Raw genomic sequence first — 23,035 nt, 5'->3', positions numbered from 1 at the left:
ATCTTTTAGCTTCCAGTTACCGAGTTTCACTCTGACACTTCAGTAGCTGTTTTTGATTTTTCCCTTGACCCTGCATCCATCCATCCACTTCTCAGAAGGGAAGGTGCAGAGATGAAGCACAGATCTTCCTGTTGAACCATTCAGACTCCAGCACTTGCTTGGGATGGCACATCCACATCCCTGCAGTGACCCTTTGTTCAGCTCCACTCGTGTGCTCTGCCAACAGCTGCTCTGCTGCACGGCCACTGCAGATAACGAGCCCAACGCTTGGCTGTGACATACCAAGGGCATTCCTGATTCTGTGTGTTGTTGTGCTGTGACTCTGCACAAGCATGTTCAGAATACTCACTTTGATGACCTGCAGTTGCTTTGTCTGGTTTGCACATACACTGCACCCATAAAACCTTGCTTTACCAAGTTACATAGGATTGCTGGTGAGGGAAACCCATGACAAAGTGGGTGGTTAAAAGCAAGGGTTCATCCCTCAGGGCTACGGAACTGGCCTTCACCTGTGCCTTTAAAGGGAAGAAGAAAACAAACTCAGCAGACATGGAGAAGTAATCAAAGTGCCCCTAAGTACAGATTTGTCTCCAGCCTTTTTATTTATACAAGGATTCAAAGAACATGTTTTAACTTTAGATAAACAGTGCAAGAGAGTTACAAGTACCTCGGTAACAGAAAGAAATAGGTAACTGTCCAGCTATGCCAGTAAGTGAAATAATTCTGACTCCTGCAGATAGAAATGCGTCTGTTTAAAGCAAAGGTGGCCGTGAGATATTTGCTCTGCCTCAGCTCCTCCCAACCCACCGGGAAACACAGGCAGTTTGTCTGCTGCAAATGGTGAGCGGCTGCACTCAGCCCGTGGAGACCTCACTGTAAGTTAGAACATAACATACGTGTTATGGCACAGCAAAGCAGGCTGAAGGACACAGACAGACGGGAATCTGCAGTTTCTGGTTCTGCCTTTTCCGCAGACAGGAGACTTTGTTGATATGCTTCTCCAGACCACAGCTCCGCACCCTGAGCATGAGGCCCTTCCAAACGGACCCACCACCACTCACACCCCACTGGCCCCAAAGATTTAACTGCTTCTGCTACGTCATTTTTGTACCAGATCTGATAGTGTGAACCATTTAACTGTTAAAGCACTAACAGGACACAGTGAATTCTTGGTTAAGGTGTGCTCCGCTCAGAGCCCAGAGGGAGCTGGTTAGTGTGGCAGGCTGACAGCAAACAGTCACTGCATGGAGCTGGAAATGACGAGGACTCCTTCCAAAGCTCTGCAAAGCACGGACCTCAGCAGCTGCTTTTAAAGCTCCAACACAACCCGTCTTTGAAGTGGTTGCAATGTTTCAGTGCCCTTTCCCCTTTTGCTTTGCATCAAAGTTTTTTTTTTTTTTTCTGCAGTTGTGGAAATCTACATAACTGAAGGCTATATTTGTGTTGGCAATTCTAGTTAAAGGAAGAAAAAAAACAGGAACTCTTCTGCACTTCTAGAGCTACGTAAACCTGTGTAAAGCCATGGCTGTTGTTTATCCATGGCTGAGCCTCACGGCACTGCCAGGTGTGCTGGGCAGGGCGGGCACAGCAGCCCACAGTCCACACTGCAGCCCAGCACCGGGCACCCCCTGCCCAGCCCCGGACCTGCAGCTCTGCCTGCAAAGGGACGAGCTCTGCACCAGCTGCTGGCACTGCCTTGTTCATGTTCTCATCCTCTCTTTACAAACTGCTACATGGTAAAAACAAGATTTGGGCACAGCCAACTGCTGACTGCCAGCAGAGCACTGCCCTAAGGTAGGGGGTGATGCCGCATGTGCCCGTGTGAGCTCTCCCATCCAGTCACAGTGCTCTCATCATCACACAGCCCCTTGTCTTTCTAATTATATTTAAAAAAAAAAAAGGCATTTACACCCAGGGCTGGAGCCAGAGGAGGCAGAGGCAGCACTACTATCTGTGCAGTAAGAAATCCTACTGTGCATTCTTTCATCTCTCTGTTACCTTTCACGGTACTGCACTGCAGGTAGAAAATGGACCATTATTACTTGGGTAAAAAATGGCTTTCCAACTAGCATGCAAAGAAAAAATACCCCAAACCCCAACCCCTAACACTCATTCCCAGTCACTTAGATGTAGGAGCCCTACATTTAAAAATGTCGTCAGCTACGAGCTCTAGTCAAGAAACCCATTTGTGACCTTTCCAAAGAAGAAGGGAGTTCTACGTTTTTGGGTCCAATAGTCACCGCCAAATCATTTCAGTCCAACCCACCACATCTGCTCACACTTCCATGCACACAGATGGAAGTGAAGGGCCACCTCCACCTGGTTCAGCAGTACAGAGGGAAACCTCTGAGGAGCCCCTGTATGCAGTACCTGCGCGGTGCAGGCACGGCCGGTCTCCATGTTACTGTCAGCCCGGTGTGTTCAGCAGCAGCACGTCAGGCAGCGCTGCGGCCGGTGGCTGGGTAACAAGATCAGGGGAATTGCATATTCCGCTGCAGGCAGCACAAGAGCTGCCCCTGAAGGGGCCGCCAGGAAGCCTCTCTGCAAGGGCTCGGTTCAGCCCCGCGAGCCAGTCTTATGGCAATAACAAAAGTAAAACAATGAGGTATGGAAAGAAGGGCCCAGCATTGGGGAAGAGACCAAGAAAGAAGAAAACAGCTCGAGCACTGCCAGAAATAGCAAACAACCGAAACCTTTACCTCCTCCCTCTATTTTTCCCCCCTTTTTTTCTTTTTCTTCCTTTTTTTTTTTTTTTTTTTTTTTTTTTTAAATTTTTTTTGTTTTTTTCACAATGTGAAGCACAGACGTCCTTTTGTTGGTTGGTTTTGGCAAAGTGAAGCCCTCGGCTGCAGTCTCTTTCCTGGCTGTCCTGCTGAGTTACCGCCACAAGTGCTGCACAACAATGGAAGCCCCTGAAAGGAAGAGGAGGAAGGCAGAAGGCAAAGATCTGCTGCTGGCCCCAATGACACCGTGTCCGGACTGCTTTGGGATAGCGTGCGTTTCTGGCTGTCTGGTGCTGGGGCTCTTAGAAAGTCTTTTGCCACAGACGTCGTCAGGACAGCTGTCACCACTGCCTGAGCCGCTCATGTCATCACCTGTGCAGAGACAAAGAGACGTGAGCCCAGCACTCCTTTCAGATGCTTACCCTGCCTTCTTGTTGTGCCCCTGGTAGGGACAGAGGATGCAGCTGCTGAGAGCAGACAGTGCCACAACCCCGGGGAGCCTGGCCACCAGCTGTGTCCCCCACTATGGGTTGCAAGCCTGGAGCTGATCCCCAGCAAACTCAGCCACCTGCTGCTGCAGCAGCCAGAGGGCTATAGGAGCAGCAGCCCCATCAGCCAGGCTGGGCTGGGGAGAGCAGCTGAGTTTTCAGCAGCAGGCCAAGAGCAGAGCAGCACCTGAGCATCCTACAGCAGGTTGGATGCACCTGAACAGAGCCTCTGCAGTCTGCAACCAAAAGGCAGGTGACCACGGCCCCACTGTGCCACAGGACCAACTGCGCAGCCCCAGCCCAGCTCTGCTACTCACTCGCATCTTGGAAATCCACATCATTCCCGATGTTGGCGTTGCCCAGTCGGTTTGTCATGATCTTCAGTTGCATGATTTGCTGGCGAATGGTCATATCTGGCTTGGTGATGTCCACCTCCACCTCTGGGTTGTTAATCTGATTAGCTAAGCCGTCCCCCATCACTTCAGGCAGGTAACTGTGAAGGAAGGTGACAGGCTTACACATCTGCCCCCAGCTAAGCTCAGCTCTCCCCAGTACAGATACCAGTGACAATGCAGCCCCTCTGAGGCATGGAGAAGCATGGTCAGTGGTGTTGGGTTGTTGAACCACCCCAGGCAGGGAAGGAGTGCCTGTGCCTGCAAGGTGCTGAGTAGCAAGAGCTCTGCAGATGGCCACACCAAGGCTGCAGGGAGCAAAGATTGCATGGGAAGGCTTTTGTGTTGACAGCTGGCTCTACAGATGGCCAAGCTCTGCTGTCATCATCAGAATCCATCAGAGTCTGGGGCTCATCCTCTGGCCACTTCAGCTTCTGGGGCTGCAGCATCACTGTCCCAGCATGGGGAGAGGTTTGCTGCTCTAGGGCCCTGTGCAGGGCTGTGAGATTGCTCTCAGGATGGTACCCATAGAGCTACAGTGATGCTCCATGCACCATGGAAAAACTGTCCATACTGCAGGCTGAGGAGCACCTTCATCAATGCTCCTGTTACACGCTGCAGGGACTGGCACCCTGTGCTGGCTGTATCCCCCTGCCCTAGTAAGACCAGATGGGTTCACAGGGAAGCTCCAGTGAACTGGGGGCTGTTATCCTGTGCTGTGCTGCTCCCTCTGGCAGTGCCCTTCCCGTCTCTCCTCACTGCTGCCCTCTAAAATCAGTCAGGTGTGGAAGGTGTTTCTGCAGGTTCTGGATGTCACCCAGGTATGATTAAAGGACATACATGCAATTCACAGTATCAGTTCTGGAGTCTGCATGGTAAATCCAGCTCTTCTGCGTTCTGAATGTGTGCAAAATTGCTTAATTAGAACAAAACTACACAGCTATTTCATGGCAAATGCATTCTGATTCTTAACCATCCAATGTACAGCAGAACAACAACAGGATTGAAATTCCCAGGCACCAGTTTCAGATGAAAAGCAACAGTTCTCTGAACAGGGGCAGACCTTTCCCCTCAGTCTGAGTGAGCAGAGGTGGCTGATGAAGTGTAACTGCTTTTTATTAAACCCTACTTCTCCCACCACCCTGAATCAGTGCTGTCCTGGCACCACGACCCTCTCCATACCTGCCCTTGGTCATCCCATTCCAACACTTGTCATCCTCTGCTGGGCTGGCCATTATTTTTTTGCTGCACAGGACTCCAGGCAGGGTGACCCAGTAAGACTTGAGAGCTGTCAGATTCCCTTTGGCATCCAAAACCTACAAACAAAGAGAATGCTTAGGGCCAGGACAGCTCTGGGACAGCCCTGGGCTGTGGAAAGGACAAGGACTCTGATTACGTTTTTCATCTTACCATCATACAGTCTGTATTTATGCAGACATGGAAGCATCACTGACTTTTCCCTTAAGACCAACCCTCAACCCAAGCACCCAGGGCTGAAGAGCACATGCCAATGTTTGTTTTGGTACTTTGAGGATGACCCAGATCCTTTTCTGGAGCATAAGGGCAACACTGGGAAGCAGCCTCTGTGGGAGCCAGCAGAGGTCTGTTGGGGTGGGACAGAGGACTGCAGGGCCTCTGAAATGTGGGGCCATGAGCACATCATGCAGCCCATTGTCCACAGAGTCCAAAATCTCCACAGAGGAGGCTCATGGAACAACAAAGTCTCAGGTCCCAGGAGCACAGAGGGACTGCCCACCCCAGAGACAGGGACCTCATGTCCCATTTCCCAAGATGGATGCACTGTGCACACACAGCAGCAGAGCAGCTCTGGAGTCAAACTCACCAGCATCTCCAGTGCTACTGCAGAGGATTTGGCTTCTAACGTGACCTTCCCTCGCCTCTTCTTGTCCTCACTGCTGGAGCCTTTCATGCTGACTTTGGGATTTCCACAGCCTTGGAAAACCTGAAAAACAAACCAAACTCTCTACCGTGTGCTTTGATACTACTTCCTTAATTAATTTGGACTCCACAAGTAATATGTTTATCTTTTCCAATTGCAAGATCTCCGAGTCTGGTTTAGTTTCTGGTCAGGTTACTCTCATACCAAGACTTGTTTTCAACACACTGTAACTGTTTTTGATTACTGCTACCATGCAAAATGCTCAGCACAAATACAAAATTAGCATGTTTTTGGATGAGTCACTAGTGTTGATATTAAATTACAGCTAGCAATTTTATCTGTTCCCATTATGATTTTAAAATACAGTTCTGGGAAGTCTGAGAAGAATAAGCTGGGAATTGCTCACAGTTGTTACATCAGTGGTGGGGGCTTTGTAACTACAGCTTCCCTGATAAGGTCACTTACCTACACACCAAGCAGCTTTTGTAGCTGAGGGAGGGTAGCAGCCTGGGCTAGGCCTGGGCTTGGAGAATATGCCCTACAAGGAGCTACTAAAGGAACCGGGGCTGTTTAGTCTGGGGAAGAAGAGGCAGAGGGGAGACCTTATTGCTCTCTTCCAATACCTGAAAGGTGACTGCAGTGAGAGGGACTGGTCTCCTCTCACTTTTGACAGGAAGAGGGGAAATGGCCTCAAGTTGTGTCAGGGGAGGTTTAGGTTGAATATCAGGAAAAACTTTACAGAAAGTGTTGTTAAGCACTGGAATGGGTTCTCCATGGAGGTGGTTGAGTCAGCATGACTGACTGTTTAAAAACCGTCTTGATGTGGTGCTCAGGAACAAGACTTCGCGGAGAGCTGTTAGAGTGAGGGTAATAGTAGTAATAGTATCGTGCGGGTTGGAAGGGACCTTAGAGATCATCGAGTCCAACTCCCGGGATTCGAGCCTCTGTGCTGCAGAGTGGCACTTCTACCACTTGCGCCACAGGGGGGATTCGAACCCCGGGCCCAGGGTAGTATGGTCAGGTTGCGGTTGGACCTGATGATCTTTAAGGTCTTTTCCAACCTGAGCAATTCTGTGATTCTCTGATTCATCTGACAGTGATACTCCACCAGATCATTGTGCTGCGCCCAAATCAGAGCCCGCAGCCGCATCAATCTGCAGCTCCAAACATCCACTACCGGTGCCAAACTCACCTGGCCACTAGATCTCACTGAGAACTTTAGCAAATAAGTTCTGTTTTCTAGTCAGACACTGACTACACTGGACTATTTAATCTCCTTTGATTTTACCAGACTTATTCTATGTCCCTTGGAAACATCCTTCTTTTCAGATGACTCCTGACGGGCTTATTTTATGTGCCTGATGGGCAAGATGGGCTTGCTTTTAAGTGTACAATTTCTTCCAACCTAACACTGAGAGAAAGAATATGGTCTTTCACGTTAGAAAATAAACCTAAACGAGTCCTCGGATACATATCCCCATTAATGCTGTGATTTGTGCTAGTGAATTCCTGCTTGGTTAAGCAATAATTTTCTTCCTTCTCCTCTCCAAGATGCAGTTAGGGCCTGCCACACACCATCTGCATCTTAGCCTTAACTGTGGAATAGCTGCAGGGCTCAGGGAACCCCTGGGCTGAATCAGAAGCCCTGGAGGTACTCCCACCTGCAGCTATAGAAGCCACACAAACACACACAAAAAGAAGACAAGCAGAAAGACAAATGTTCATGATATGTTTCTTGAAAGATGGGTGGGCATCAGGAGAGCCCCTCCAGATGGACTGCTAAACCACAGCTCTGCCCCACAGCCTGATGGAATGGTGTTTCTATTGCAGATCATCACCCCGAGGCAGGCTGAAGCTGCTGCATTCTGTTGCTAGTGTAAGAAGAACTGTACACTTCCTCTAAATGCCCCAGCTCAGTCAGAATACTTCAGTGCTCTTCAGACAGAGGCACCTGACAGCAAATACACCATGTTGCCCACAGTCACTGCAAGTGCTGTCCCGCCTGCGTGTCTGTACCTAAGGAAAGCTGACTGTGGCAGAGAGAAGCATTTGGAAATACCTCAGAAGGTTTTTGTCTGCCTAAGACAGTACTTTCCTATCATCAAAAGAGTGTGCATCATCTCTCCTTCTTCTTTCCTACCCTTTATTCAATTCAGCAGTGAGAACAAAAACCATTTGATCCAGGCAATTACACATGGTGTACCCTAGGCCAGGCCCAGGCACACGCTCTTACCTTGGCTGTGATTGAAACTTTGTTTTCTTGCAAGTTAGAAATAGCTTCAGAGATCCTCATGTGAATAGTCCCTATTACTGTGTCTACATTGTATGGTCCATCAATCCGATCAGCCACAGCAACCAGCGCATCTGGTAAAATAACACAGAGACATCCCTTCATCAGACAAACCATGTTAAAGCTCATGCTCATGCTGGGTGCACTACAGGGTTGGCCTCTTGGAAGATCTGCTGGAGGATATCTCTCCATTTTCACTGCTTTTTAAACCTATGCTCATTATCCTCCAGAATGGCACAGCTGTCTAAAGGGTGGATGTGGTGCCAAAGGTACTGGATGGGAGCAACAGCTTCTGAGGCAGCGAAAGAGCAAGAAAAAGGAAATATCATGTACTAAGGGCAAAAGAGCAGACTGTGAAGCCCACAACTAAACTGATCAGTGGGACTGAGTGTGACTGAGGACATGCCTATTGCTCTCAGCTCCTCCTATCTTGTAAAGCTCTGCTCTCCAAGTGCTCCTGCCTGACCTGGAGGTGCCCGCCACCATGGCTGTTTTGGGACTGTGTTTTGGGACTATAACCAGCCTCTGCCTATGGAGAAGATTTTCAGCGCTCTGTGGGTCTGAAGGAAAGACAGACTGTGTGCACACAGGTCATGGGGCACTGGGGAATGCCACACGTAGGAAAGCTGATCTCCTTGGCTGATCTCCAGCCAGAGTTAAGCAGGAGCTTTGGACAGGTCTCAGACACCTAAATTAGGTTTGTAACCAGGGCTGGCTTTGTCAGTCAAAATAGCCGCTGCAGAGCTGCTGCCGCCTCAGTTTTCTACCATCTCTGTTCCAAGCAGCCTGAAGGCCAGACCATGAGGATTTAGGGACTTGGCAGCTCCTTGTGACCTCAGATGACTCCCGTGTGGTCTTGCATTCCGCAGGACACACCAAATGCTTCCTGGCAGGGGAAGAGATGTAGCAGAGAGCAGGGGTGGCTCTCGCTCATATAGAACAGAAAGTACCTCATGTTCCTGCGGCTTCTCCATATGGAAGAAAACACCTGTGATGTTGATTTTCCTTCTCTGCACAAAGGGGGTCAAATCCCAGGGTCCAGGCTGAAGAACTCATTCTTTAGCAGTGATTAATTTTCTATCCTAGATCCTAATACCTTCCCCATCAGTCTGGCAGGAGACTGTCACAGCAGATGGTGTGATGCTGCAGAAAGCTTATTCTGCACATGTTCGTTGTGCTGATATTCATGAGCAAGGAAACCACCAGGTGAGCTGTGCCCAGCAGTTCAGCAGGGCATCAGTAGAACACACCATTCTACACCATCCCATAGCACGTAGTGCCACTCAGCTGCACAATAGGATTTCCTGTGAGCAGGGGTCCACCCAGCCAGGGCACAAATGGGGACCAACATCACTTCAAACGTGTATTCAGTCCCTTGTCTGTGCAAAGCAGTAGGAGTTGGCAGAAAGGCCCCAGATGCCTTCCATGAGGTCCTGCAGACACTGTGCAGAGGCAGTAGGTCCACAGTGGAAGCACAATGTTAACAAGGATGGCCTGATCCTGAGTCCACTGCTGTCAATGTAACAGCATGCACAGCCCTCAAAAATATGTTCTCTTTGATACTGCATGGCTAATGTTCAGGTCCTGACTGCTCCCACTGAATGAGCATCCTGGGCAAGTACTACAGAAGGGATAGCACAAATCCACAGAAGATACCAGATCATGCCCATGCAGGGCACAGTCTGTGCTCTGCTCTGTCATATAGGATTTAACAGCATGCACAGTCACACCTAAAGCTAAACATGCCATGTGAGTTGTTATGTTTTCGTGTTCTGTGAAATAGCATCTCCTGTAACATCACAGAGCTTGCAGTTCAACTTTGCTGCCACAGAGGGGTTGCAGTGTCATCTACAAGACACTATTTTCAGGCAATTACAGTCTGCGGATCCACTAATGCTGTGATAGATATTTAAATCAAAGGCTGCATCCCCAAATTAGTGATAAATTATATTTGATTACTTTCTATAGATATCTTTTGTTTGACCTGTCCTAATTTGTCCAACTGAAAGAGAAACGCTGTTGTCACCAAGTCCTTTCCAGCTACATGGAAGGGCCTAAAGGTAAAACACGGGCAATGCCAAGGAAATTCTGCCTTTTCCTGCATGTTTTGCTCCAGTCCTTGATCAAATGATGACCTCTGGCAGTAAAACATACAGCCACAATTTAAAGGAAGCTACAGTTTCCTCCCAGCCAACACCTCCTGACAAGACCAGTGTCTCTTGGCCAAGAGGAGCTCTCAATAACTGCAGAATGCAGTCCTGTCAAGTTGTGAGAGCGGTGTGCTGACCTTTCAGAAGCCGGACAGTCACCCTGGTCAGGGGAGCAGTGACAGCTAACAGTTGGCTTCCTGTGCTCAGAGAGGACAAAGCTTCATCAAAACCCCGGTGTAAACCCTTGGGGAAGGGAATATTCCTCCCCCTCTTGATTCCTCCCCCTCTTCCGTAGCAGGCCGCCAATGGCAAGTACATCCAATTAGCCACAGCACACTGCCACTCGGTTCGTTAGCTCCTGGCAAGAGGCAGGCAGCTGGCCAATGCACCCACAGAACACCGGCCTGAATGCAGCAGTAGTATCCTTATTTGGCAGCATCCCCTGAGATGGAGGTTACACTGCAGTGGGGTTTTTGATGTTAGCACTCCAACCTAAATGTACAACCTGGGTATGCAAAGAGGAGTGAGAGCTTTCCTAACATGAGCAGCCTCCCCCAGCAGACTGCAGTAGGAGAGAGGCTGTGCTGTAATGCTGTCACACTATAGAAGGTCTCTGCTCTGCGTTGCAGAGGGTATCAGACCACGTCAAGGAAATGGATACCTTAACACACACACAGCTCACTTCAAGAAGTACCCACTGTCTTAGCTGAGTGAAAAAACAAAAGAGCTCTTTTCTCACTTAAAATACAAGTCTAATTTTCCCATTCCTCATGTAGGCTGCAACTTCTCCCTCCCATGTATTTACTTTCCATTCAGAAGTGAGCAATTCTGATCCCTTTGCTCTCACCCACGGAAAAAGATTACAGCTTCATGTTTCTAGATCACATCCCAGGGAGGGATGCCAGGGATTCCCATGTGCTCACATATGCCATGGCGTAGATGAGGAAGCAGAACCTGTCCCTAAGCCTCAGCCTTTGGGAGAAGACAGATGACCCAAATGGTATTAAAGCCCAGAAAAACATCCTGCAATATATTTAGATTTAGTGTTCAGATCACAGGCAGAGAAATAGTGGTGTAAAAGAGGCTCCTTCAGCTCTTCCAGGGGCCCCTTCTGTACTCTCCAAAGGCCTCAAAGAGTTTGAAAAGGTGCCACGGGGCAGTGAGGAGTGAGGCCACCTTACCCATCAGATACTTCCACTCGGTGTTCAGGTCAGCTTGGTTGGCCAGGCAGCCCTTGACCACGTTCAGGCAGTAGTTGCTGCATGGCTTCACGCTGGCCATGCCCCGGCAGTGCGGGCAGTACATCAGCTTCATGACAGCACGGGTGCACTCGTGGCTGAGGGACACCTGGGGAGACGGAGCAGAGTCAGAAACATGGGCAGGCGGTGTGTCAACTTAAACCAAACCATCCCATGAGGCAGAACCCAGGGCTCCCAGCAAGGCCCCAGCCTCTGCAGCACAGAGGTCTCTGTAACACATCCAATAGGCCCCGTGGAGGTGCTGATGGAGCTCGCTGCTCCCCTGTCTTATCACTAAGAGCTTCCCCTATCTTTGCTTGCACCCAGTTCCAATTCTCTAATCATTCTTTTAAAATCATTTACAAAAAGAAATTATCAAGTGTCTGCATGCCAGCCTTGCTTAGGGACAAGGAGCTGTTACTCCCCCAGGGGGGAACAAACTGGGAGGTCCGAATGCTTGACCCTCATGCTGCAGCCCTGAAAGCTGCCCCTCATCTCTTTACTGGTTGTGAAAAACACCTTGAATATGTTCTTGTACATTTCTTCTGTGGGACAAAGAAATGCTCAATATAAAGATTCACTTCTGGCCTTGAGACAGCAAATCCCTCAGACACGGCCACACACAGCCCTGCCCAGTGGGTGTCCTTCAGTCCTTGCTGAAGTGAACACTTCACGCTTACCAAACATGGCACAGACTGGAACACGGGTACTGGAGCTCACCTTACAAAGATGCAATTTTCAGCTGCATCGTCTGTGCAATGACCTTGATTCCCTATGTTGACATGTTCTCCTTTAGCTTTAATGGCACCTATAGTCCTGCCTTAGCTCAGTGACATAGAAATTGCATAAAGATGTCAAGAAGAAATGCATGATACATCGGAGAAGCCGTTTACCCGGGACCCAAAAAAAGAAAGTTACTGAGTGATATGGCTCAGAGCCAGGACACTCCTCATTCAGCTGCCATAGGTACAAATAAACATGCCAAACAAAGCCACGCTCAACCTAAAAATACATGATTTCTATGTCACTGCTCAGTTAAAATCTGCATGCTCTGTTCTGATCCCAGCAACATCAGTGGGAGCAGCCCCTGAAAGTGCAAACCCAGTGACAAAGTGATAAAGAAAAAATGTTACCTTCTAAAAAATACCCCAAATGGGGGATGATTCGGTCTTGAGCAATGAATCATTTTAATTAAAGCTACTTTACAGCTGGAGATACAGTGGCTGATTGGAGTTGCAATGAGGTAACGTAACGGGAACAGGTGGCTGCAGCACACAAAGCCCCGCGCCACCACCGGCACCGACACTGCAAGGAGGCTGTCATCAGGTATTACCCCGTGACTGCGCTGTGCATCAACAGCAGAGCTCTGTGCTTTTCCATGGCTGCTTTCCAAAGCCCGATGTGCCCATGCACGGCTGATGAAGCCACCCAGCCAGCTGCCAATTGCTGGAGGCAGAGCAGAAAACAGCCTCCTGTGTGAATGTCTGGAGCAGGAGGGGAGCTTGTGGGTCCGCAGGGATTGGGGCACCGCAGCGCAGTGCTGGGACTCACTGTGTACTGTGCGGTACTGGCGGCTGCAGAGGGGCCAGCAGGGAATGAGCGCACGTGGAGATAATACGAGAGAGAACTGAGAACACACGTAGTTCTCGGCTTTCAAACTGGCGTTTGTTTCCCTCAATTTTCCCCCTCCTGAGCAATGTTTAAATCAATTACAGTAAAATTAATGACTTTTGCAAGCGATCTGCTGAGAGGATAGGCTGGGGATTAGTCCCAAGCTGGGTTCCTTGCAACCACCCCAGACAATTTAGAAAACATTCAGCCTACGAGGCTTCTAACCAAGAAGTCTCCTGCCAAGCAGCTTATTAATACACTTCCAAAACAGAGAGCCACAGAAATGCAGGTGTTGAGGGACAAACAGTCACCCATTCTGACTGCCTGCACTGAGATGTGTGGGGAGAACAAAGCCATCCCACTGCCTAAAACGTGAGTTCAGAATGAACTTCTGAAATGAAGACACAGGGGAGGCAGAGCTGCTCGTGGAATGGGAAAAGCAACTCAGGCACACAAGGATGTCCTGGCTGGACACTTGGGGACTGAAGGCACCTGAGTGTAGACATGGCGGGGGCCCCAGTCTCCATAGGGCAAGCCAGTTACTTCTGACAGAATTGGCTGGAAAGACCAAATAACTAAAAGTTTGGGATGTAAAAACCATGGTTATGGGGACTAGTGACAAAAAGGCACCAGTACTGCAACAAGCTCTGCATCATCACATCCAGGGGGTTGAGGGTTTCTCTGATGAAACAACAGCCCCCCTCCCCTTCTCAGTGTCTCAGCTCTGAAGGAAGGCTGAGCTGTAGGAAGCCACAGGCATCCGGCAAAGCAGCACCAAACTGCTATGGGGCAGTTTATGTGCAGCAAGTCCATCCCCACAGCACAGCTGTGTGAGCCCACTTGGAGGTCCTTGGCTGCTCAGCACCCACACCCTGCAGCCAAACTGCAGATGCTGCTTTTGAAATGTTGGCTTAGATCAAGGGAAAGGAAAAAAACAAAAAAACACTCCACCCAAATCCTTTATCCTTTTGAAGCCTTGCTTGAAAGCAAATGAGAACCTGCAGCCTAGCTGCAATGTGATGGGGCTCCTCTGCCTTCAGGGGCCTTTAAGTGCATCTGAAAAGCATTTAACACCAATAGAGCAAGTGGAGCTCTCCATGCTCTGTTCATATCCCTACTTCTCTTGCACGCTCATCCCCAGGCTGCTGTGAGCCATCTGTGCTTCATGCCCCCAGTAGCCAGGGGAGGTACACAGAGGGCTCTCAGAGGAGGAAGAGGCCGGCTGGTGGAAGGGGAAGGCCAGGCCTGCCCATAAAGCCTGTGGCCAAGGAACTGTAGTTGTGTGAGCTGCCTCTGCTCTGGAGTTCCCCACCAGGTCCCTGCTCTGAGCAGCTCATGCTCTGCCTCTTGCCCGTCCCTCTGGCTGGCACAAGGATAGCAGGGCACTGCAGCACCTGGGTGCTGCCTGACAGCATGCAGGGATGCCTGAGGAGAGGACAAAATGCCTGTGCCAAACGTACGTCAGATTGGGCCTGCATATATTCACAGGTATATCTTTCCACTCTGAATGTCCACTGTCTGGATGGCCATTTTAAGCGCCAGCATCACCAGTTAAACCAGCACTGTCACACAGCTCACATTTCCAAGCAAACTGATGCTTACTTACAGCCTGCAGGTCATGGGCAGCTCTGTGCATTGCTGCTGTGAGAAAACAGAGCAGATCTGCAGTTTGCTGCTATTTTTGTGCACCTTTTATTTTCACATTTCATCTTCATGGTCTCTCCAAAGAAGGATCCTCAGAGCGCTGTGATCAAAGGAACAGGGGTGCTGTGATTTCCACCCCTAAGTGTGAGCTGCACATCATGGGCCTGGCTGCTTCAAGCACGGATGGGGCTGTGAGTGCCCGGACCATGTGGCCAGCAGCTGCCTCGTGCACATTTGTGCCAGTCCTGCTGCAATTAGCACCTTGGTGTGTGTTAAACAAACCACGACTTCCCATCTTCCCAAGTAAAACTCTTAAAAGAAACAGCTGCAGGGCTGATGGAAATACGATGCTTTCAAAGACTAATGAATTGTATAATCACCGCAGTCATTATTTTGCAGCTCCCTTATAGAAATGCACAGCAGTGAGTCCATGGAGCACAGTGGGTTTTAAGCCTCACCAAGCCCATCATTCAAGATGCATCAGCCATGTTTCCAAAGCCTCTTTTGAGGGACCTGATAGCAAACCGTGGCTTCTGGATGCAGCATCAGGCACAGATGACCTGCAGCCAGCAGCTCTCCTGCTTCTTCCTCACTGCACTCAGCTCAGTGCAGGATGAGGCACAGAGGACAAAGGCTGGTGCCAATGATGTGTCCTTCGTGCTCCAGTGGTCCAGAGCCAGTGCTAAGCCTGAGGACAGACAGACTGCCTGGTTCCATCCCTGCTTGGGACAGATGTGAGGCCAGCCCTGTGGCCAAATGAGCATTTTGCAGATTCAGAAAAAATAAAAGAAATAAATGAAAGCTGGTGCACCCCAACCAACCCCAGGCAGCACAATAGGCATCAGCAACAGCCCAGCAGCCAGCAGCGCAGTGCCTGCAGTGGGCAGTGCCAATGTCAGAGGCTCCAGGAGGCAGCACAGCCTGCAGGGATAGCAGAGGACAGGACCTTGGGAGGTCACAGGCCTATGTGCCCAGTGTCCACCTGCCTCCAGATAATAAAGAAAGACTGATGTACAGATGGACAGATGGACAGCTCTGGGAAAGGGACATCAGAATTCTGGGTCTGAAGAGGGAATCGGACTGACTGCAACTTCCATTTGAAGCATTTCCAGCCATGCAATTCCAGGCACAAACTGCACAGGGACAGCTCTCCAAGGGAACAGGAGACATCATCAGAGGCAGCCCCAACCTCACAGCCTGACCTGGTTGGAGGTGCCCTTGCCATGGCAGGCAGGTGGGGCTAGGTGGGATATATGCTCCCTTCCAGCCCAAGCCATTGTATGATTCTGTGATTCTGATTCTATGGTATTAAGGCAGAGGCTGAGTGATCCTGAATGAATGCTATCTTATCAAGACCTGCAGAGCTGTCTCTAGGTGAAGGTGCCTCTGCCTGAACACAGGGGCTTGTTGAATCCCAGGGAAGAACACAGATGATCTCTCTGAAGGAAATGCCACCTCCTGGTGAGCACAGGGTGCCAGGGGAGAACTTCTGGCCCTGCGAAGCAGCACATCAACTCAAAAGAGATTTTACTTTGGCATCTTTACAGCTCCCTGGGGTAAGGCAGCCTCTGTAGAACAGTGTCCTGCTGTCAAGTGCTGTAGCACAGAAACACACCTCTGTCAAGCAATGAAAAGCCCCAGAGTGAGAGCTAAGATGGCATCCAGGGAAAAGGAAATTATAAATACTGCTGCTTGCCAGCATCCCTCAATGAAGCAACATTCTCCTAGCATTTATTTATGAACAGTAAGTCAACCGGACTTCACTGACACTTCAGGATTGAGAAGAGAGCGATTTTTAACAATACAAAACTTCATTACAAAAGTGAAAGTCTTTAGGTGAAATAAAATGTAATTTATGGTTGTGTGCACTTGTTATTGATGCCCTGAATAGAGATAATACTCAGAAAGGATGGAGATGTGTCACATGTGAACATGGGACAGGAATTCATTGCACCTGAGCTATTGGAGCAAAGTGATTTCCTAACTGTGAGAAAAGAGGCTATATCTTCATTGTATTCAATCCATTTTACAGATAGTTCACCCAAGACAGAAGTCAGCTGTACATCCTTCCAAGCCATGGAAACTCCTGGGGCACAAGCAACAGCCACAGCCTTAAGGGAAATGAGGGCTGGGGATGACCATACTGTCTTTGTTAAATCCTTGTCTTGCTGGAAATGTAAGTCATGCTAAGATAATAATAGTTTTCCATATGTATCCAGCACATTCATTTAACCATTAAAAACACTGCTACAAATTCTATTTAGGGACCTCTTTAATTGGAATTCAGTTTCAATCCAAATGTTGCTTGACCCACCATGTGTTTAAGAATTACTCATATGGTAAAGAGGAAAGCTGCCATTTACCTCATCCTAACTGAGAGGTTTAAAAAAGAAGACTGAAATGTACAGTAAGAGACAGGATTGCTTAAGTACAAATGTACTGGTAGACAACTCTCATCAGTGAAACAAAACAGAGGGTTTAGTGAAAAGATTTATAATTAGTAATGAAAATCACCATATTTTGCTTCAGCCTCGAAAGAGAACCAGCCTTCTTTAGGAGCATTTTCTTAGAAAAAGAAACTCATGTAACTATTACAATTGATTATTTAAATAAGTGTTTCTTGCTCACAATGCTGCTGCTGACCCACACCAAGCACCATGAGGAAACTCAGCATTCTGGGGTGAGCAGCAGCAGAGACGCAGCAAAAGATTGTTCCAATCATTCACTTTCTGCCAGAGGAGCAGAACCAATGTGGGGCCCTGAGCAGCAGCTGGAAGCCAGCAAGCCCCCAGCACAGTCCTTCACCTGTTCAGATGAAGCTCTGAGTTGCAGCACTTGCTATTTTGCGGCAGCTGCCAACTGCACAGTAAAGGAAAATAATCCTAAGCAGAGGAGGGCCATGTAGATGATGAGGTGCTGGAGCAGCTCTCCTATAAGGAGAAGCTGAGGGAGTTGGGCTTGTTCAGCTTGGAGAACCCCCCAGGGGCACCTCATTGCAGCCTTCCAGTGCTTGAAGGAAGCTTACAATGTGGAGGCAGACTGACTTTTTACACAGGTTGATAGTGACAGGACAAGGGAGAATGGCTGTAAACTAAAAGAGTGAAGTTTTAGGTTAGATGTTATGGAGAACTTTTTTAATTAGAGGGTGGTGAGTCACTGGAACAGGCTGCCCAGAGAAGCTGCGGGTGCCCCATCCCTCCCTGAAGGCTTTCAAAGCCAGGTAAAATGGGTTCCTGGACAGCTTGACCTAGTGGGTAGCAACCAGCCCATGACAGGGGGTTGGAACCTGATGATCTTAACATCCTCTCCAAGCTAAGCCATCTTATGATTCCATGATTCGAACCAAAATGGTGATATTTTGTCTGCTGCCCTGGCATGCAGTGAGAGGTGTGTGTCACTGGGGGATCCCCTTGCTTTGTGCGCCCTGGTGTGCTCCAGGGCGACTTTGTCTGAAGAGCAAGGACAGCAGCAAAGATAGGACAGGACAGGAATGGGCTGGTTTTGGCCTTCCTTTCAAACTGAGCTCTTACAGAGGGCTGGCTGAGCTATCCTGACTCAGCTGTGTGACAACAGCAGCATGCCAAGCTAACCATGAGCCCAGGGAGTGCTCCGGGGAGAGGAGCATCTGAGGACATGGGGTGGGATGGATGCCTCAGAGGAGCACCTGCCCTACGCTCCAAATCCAGAGGCGGGTCACTTTTCCTCATGCGATAAGCAACCAGGAATAGAAGTGTTCAGGAAAGGGGTGCCAGAACTGAAATCCCACAGGAGGAAGCCCACATGAAGGTGAAGGAACACTGCACATCAGTATTTCAGGTCCTTCTCTCCTTCTGACACCAGGACTGCAGCTGTCCTGCCAGTCTGCTTTGCCCACCACACTTGGCAGAAGGTAAAACCATGGCATGCTGCCACGCTCTGCCACTCAAAGGAGTTATGAAAAATGTTTTACTTTGATCTGCCTGAAAATACACAATTCTCTTCTTTTATCTGTCTTGAGTGCCAGAAGAGTGTGATGTTAATGAGATGTACAAAGGCTTTTGGGTAGCAGAACAGTTTTGCGGCCCCACATCGATAAATTAAGTCATTTGTCACTGTTACCACATTAATGTTTCTTCCTGAGATCAAAGTCTGGATTTGCTGTCTCAAACACTACCATCCTCTGCTACACATCACTTCCCAAGGAAATTAACTGTAATTCCATATTTTATATTCAGTTTAATCACACCCCGATTCTCATGCCTGATGACTGCCATCTCCACATGCAGCGTGGAAGCCATATTTTAGCATGGATTTTCTCTTTGCTACCTGTGTGAAGTGCCTGATTATCCTGTTTCACCGCCTCCTCACTCTGAAGGGCTGCTTTTGCAGTAGAGACTATAGACAGTTTCCTTCCTCCTGAAACCCTGGATTCAGACACATTAATGTGCGTTTACATGGTGCCCTTCATCCCTAAAGATCCCAATGTTCAAACTCACCTGCCTGTACACAGAAGTAGTACAGACGCACACAGCTAAAAAACAGACACAGGAATCCTGTCAGCAGCCATTGGAATGCATCTCTCTGCACTCCTGGCCAGCCAGTCCTTCATACCCTACATCCCATCTCCATCAAGGAGCAAACCAAGGCAGCATGACTTAGAGGCATGTCATTTCCCTGCCAGAGCAATGTGAGGAATCTGGGCAAGCAACAGAACATCTCTGCAGCCCGGGTGACGGACATCTCCTCGGCACTCTGCCACGCAGGTTGAAATGAGGTAAGGTCTGATTTGTGGTGAATAATGCCTTGCTTCTCTGGCAGGCTCTCTCAAAGCCTGCAGAAGTCCATGCCTGCTGCTCCCTTCTACTGATGGGTTACCCTCAAGCAGTTTGTTTTACAGAACTTAAAAATGCTTGCCTGCTTTCTCACGAAAACTTAAGGGCAAATAAATCTTCCTCCTGGCCCAAACGAGAAGGGAGAACCCCCACATACCTGAGAAACCTTTTTGACCACGTCACTGCCCACGAGGAAGCCCTGTGCGTAGGAGCGTGCCACGATGAAGGCTCGTGTTGCCTTCACCTTCAGGTCCCTGGGAACTTCCCCGAAGGGCTTGTGCTGCTCTGCGTGTTTCACCATGCAGTCCAGATACTCGTCCGTGATGTGATACTGGGCGTTCATCAGCTTGAACAGTCGCTCCAGCAAGCGCGTCCAGAATTCATTCAGGGCCTCTTCCAAGTTGATGTTGGAGCCCCGGTAATAGCGGCGTAGCTCACTGTACAAGTCCTTGAAGACCTTCATGTTTTGAGTGTACAAGTCTCCGTACAGGCTTGGAAAAGTATCGTAAAGGGCTTTTTCTGACTTGTTCAACAGATCCTGAAAATAATCTGAAGAGAGAGGAAAAAATAGGTCAGTTGGACAAGCAGGAACCCAGCAGGCCATGCTGTTCAGCAGCATAATTGCCCTGACAAGAGCAGGCCCTAACAGAGCTTTTCCTCTGCTGGCCTGCTCAGCCTCCAGCCTCAGATGACAAAGGCAAAGGAGAAACTGCAGTGCAGCTCCAGAGCATCACGGCCTGATCCTATCTATCAGCCACACTGAGAAGCACCCAACTGCAGACTCCCACTGCCTTGCAGGAGGTTTCAGCAACCTGCTTGACATCAGCAACTCAAGCCATCATTCCAGTCAGCAAGAGGAAAAAAATGATTTGAATGGTAACTTTCGTTTCAATTACATTCATACTTTTTAGGGCCTTTTTGAAGCAAACCTTATTATACTATTCTTTAAATCTAAGCTTTTTTTATTTTCTTTATGATGTATGATAAGCTCTAGTTGAAGGGAAACCATTATTCAATTAAAATGCACTAACAATCAAACAGCATGCATTGAAGGTATACAAATGAAGTTCAGCATGCCAAGGCGGAGAAGAACAGAAAGAAAAGCTTCTGAAAAATGCACAGTCCAGATACAAAGTTCTTAAACAAAGTATTTTCTGAGGGAACAGCGCTGACTGCAACTGAACAGCTCTGGAATTGTATAACTAGTAACGGCTCCTTTCTAGCAGCCTGATTTCTGGGGCAGGCTTTCCTACACTACTGTTTCCAACAGTTTCTCAGGTTTGAATGAAGCCAGAACTCAACAAGAGGATGGAACAAACGAGAACACCTGCAGCTGCTAGTGCAGGAACTCCTGCCATGTGAGCAAACTGCTTCCGAGGACAAGCAGCCTGACTCCTCCAACCATCACCTGCTTAATAGTTCACATTTTCCTTTAAGCATTTTTGATAGTTCTTAAGCAAAATATGTCTTAGCATAAAGAAAACAAAATAATGTGTTGACCTAAATTAAAACGTTGAATAAAATCTGGTTTTCAGATTCAGTTCCTGAAGGAATTCACTCTCCCTGGATCTGACCTGGGTTGTATGTAGTTCATGGCTGCGCTGGGATCCCCCCCTTCCCCAGAGGACTGGTTCATATTTGTTTTGCTCATCTTCCTTCTTAAAAGCTGTTCTCTTGGCATCACCATCAGGAGGAAGAAAACACCAGCAAACTCAACAACCCCATTTGTCAGTTTAAGGCAAAATGTCTTTTTTCTCATATATGGAAACAGCAGAAACAAGATGTACACCTTTTTGTAAAAAAGAATTAGAAATTGCTCTCAAAAAATCCAACCTAATTAAGAGCTGATGAACTGTTATTTGTCACCTAAGTAAGAGAACACCAATTTCAATCAATTCATTTGTGCCTGGTTCTCAGAAAGTTCTTCTGGATTTCACACAGCAAGAAAAAATATCTCTACATTATCTAGGGAAAATTAATTAGCAATTAAACCTAAATGTGCATGTGATGAACAGCTGATCTGGCAGGGAATTGAGACATGCTCCTGGCTGCACTGGCAGGTGCTGGGAAGAGGGCTGTGCCAGAAGGGCTGCACAGAGCTCCTACTGCCCTCCCCACAGCTCAACACAAGCTCAGCTTGCTCTTTCTGAGAGGCAACTGGAAAATCCTGGCTGGGCTCCTGCTCCTCCAGGAGCACTCAATGCTCCTGTCATTGGTGGGTCAGGTGGGTCCTTCCTCGCTGCTGCTACGGGGTTTGGAGCACCACACATCCCAACAGCTGCTTTTGGAAAGGCGGCCATTGGGCCACACCAACCACAGCTCTCCATAGGCAGAGAAAGGCACAGCTCCTTGGTCAAGGTTGCTCCCACATGAAACATCCCCTTCCACACGCCAGTTGCAAAACTAACTGCAAGAAAAACGCGAGCACAGCACTCTGATGTTACCGTTGTTTATTATTATTTCTTCTTCCGTTCCAGGTTCAGAAAGAGGACAACCAGTTTTTACTCAAATGAAATTTGCCTTTTGGCAGTGGCTAGGCCTGAAAAACTCTGGAATTCAAAGATGCCAGAAAGCTTTGAGCAAAGAAACAGAAGGGTTTTATAAGGGACACAACTCTGCAGCTCTGGCTGCTGTTTTTTCTGCTGTGGTACCGACAAAAAGCTGCTTACAGAGGATTAAGTTTCCAACCAGAATCTATTACCTTTGCATTTGGGAGCAATCGGAAATCCCCACCCTTTCCACTTCTCAGCTTCCCAGTGTTCACAGCCCATATTTTCACAGTTTCTACATTTTCTCAACTCTGGTGAGGCAGGGCCCAGCCATTCCCTTTGTGGAAATGGCAAATTCTGAGCTCCCCTCACCCCCATAAAGGGCTTTTTCCAAGCTCCTTGACACCACTTGACCACTACGCAGCTGGAGCACACCGGAGTCTCTTCAACCAATGTGATAATGGAGTGGGAATGAATGCATGAAGAAACAAAGAGGCCATGAAGAGCATCCAAATGCTCCTTGGGCATGCATCACATTTGGCTTTCTTCAAAACTTATAACATTTTAGAGGTCAAACTAGAAAAAAAATAAGAAAAATGGAGAGAGGTGACTGAATTAATTTCAATCTGAATATTATTAAAGCCTCAAGCAGAAAAGCTCTTTTGCACAAATGGAAAGAGTACATCCAGATTAGAAGAGACGAGGGAGGAAAATGCATTGCTCAGATGATAACATTATGCCAGGTTTCAAGGAGATGCCCTTCCTGAAGGCAGCGTTGGCACTGGATGACTGGATTTGGTCAAGACTGAGTGACCACCCCCAGGTACCGCCACTCAGTCCTGCAGGGCTGGGGAACCCCATGGCCAGCAACACCTCTGCTGCTCTGCCTCCCCTGGCAGCAGCAGGAGCAGCGCCCAGCGCTCTGCCCTGCCTCCCCTGACAGCCCCGCGCTCTCCTGTTTCCTCTTTTCTCATGACAAGAGCAAACTGCTCCAGCACTGCAAGATTCAATTGTGCTTATGTTTTTTAAAAGCCTTGAGTAGCTCCTGTCAGAGCCCCCAGCAACACACACCGAAAACACGTGTCTCAGCAGCGCTGTACGGCAGCAGAAACTCTAGCTCTGTGTAACTACTACAGGAGCTTTGGCACAGCAAAGCAATACGAAAACTCTCCTCCTAGTTTGACAGTTTTGCATAGCAAGCAAGGCCCGCAGTCAGAAGAGGAAGAGGCATCAAATACCACACTGTGATTTCTCATGTTTGAGCAAATACACGAGCCTGTAGAGGCTTGCACAGGGGCC

The 23,035-nt window shown here is 48.6% G+C and overlaps 1 protein-coding gene across 1 annotated transcript in view; it reads right to left on the bottom strand.

Moving 5' to 3' along the window:
- Positions 1–583: 583 nt before the first annotated feature.
- GPC1 (glypican 1) overlaps positions 584–23,035 on the bottom strand; it is a 138,269-nt gene continuing 115,817 nt past the window's right edge. The window contains exons 3-9 of the mRNA XM_015870921.3: positions 19,405–19,796; positions 11,125–11,290; positions 7,737–7,867; positions 5,447–5,566; positions 4,786–4,919; positions 3,529–3,704; positions 584–3,095 (exon numbers count right to left, since the gene is read on the bottom strand). Coding sequence (XP_015726407.1) covers positions 2,878–3,095; positions 3,529–3,704; positions 4,786–4,919; positions 5,447–5,566; positions 7,737–7,867; positions 11,125–11,290; positions 19,405–19,796 — 1,337 coding nt within the window. The 3' untranslated portion in view covers positions 584–2,877. The remainder of the gene's footprint in view (positions 3,096–3,528; positions 3,705–4,785; positions 4,920–5,446; positions 5,567–7,736; positions 7,868–11,124; positions 11,291–19,404; positions 19,797–23,035) is intronic.

This window comes from Coturnix japonica, chromosome 12, assembly GCF_054131305.1.
Source record: "Coturnix japonica strain WE chromosome 12, WE-NBRP24, whole genome shotgun sequence".
NCBI lineage: Eukaryota > Metazoa > Chordata > Aves > Galliformes > Phasianidae > Coturnix > Coturnix japonica.
This window is presented reverse-complemented; position numbering and strand designations above follow the sequence as displayed.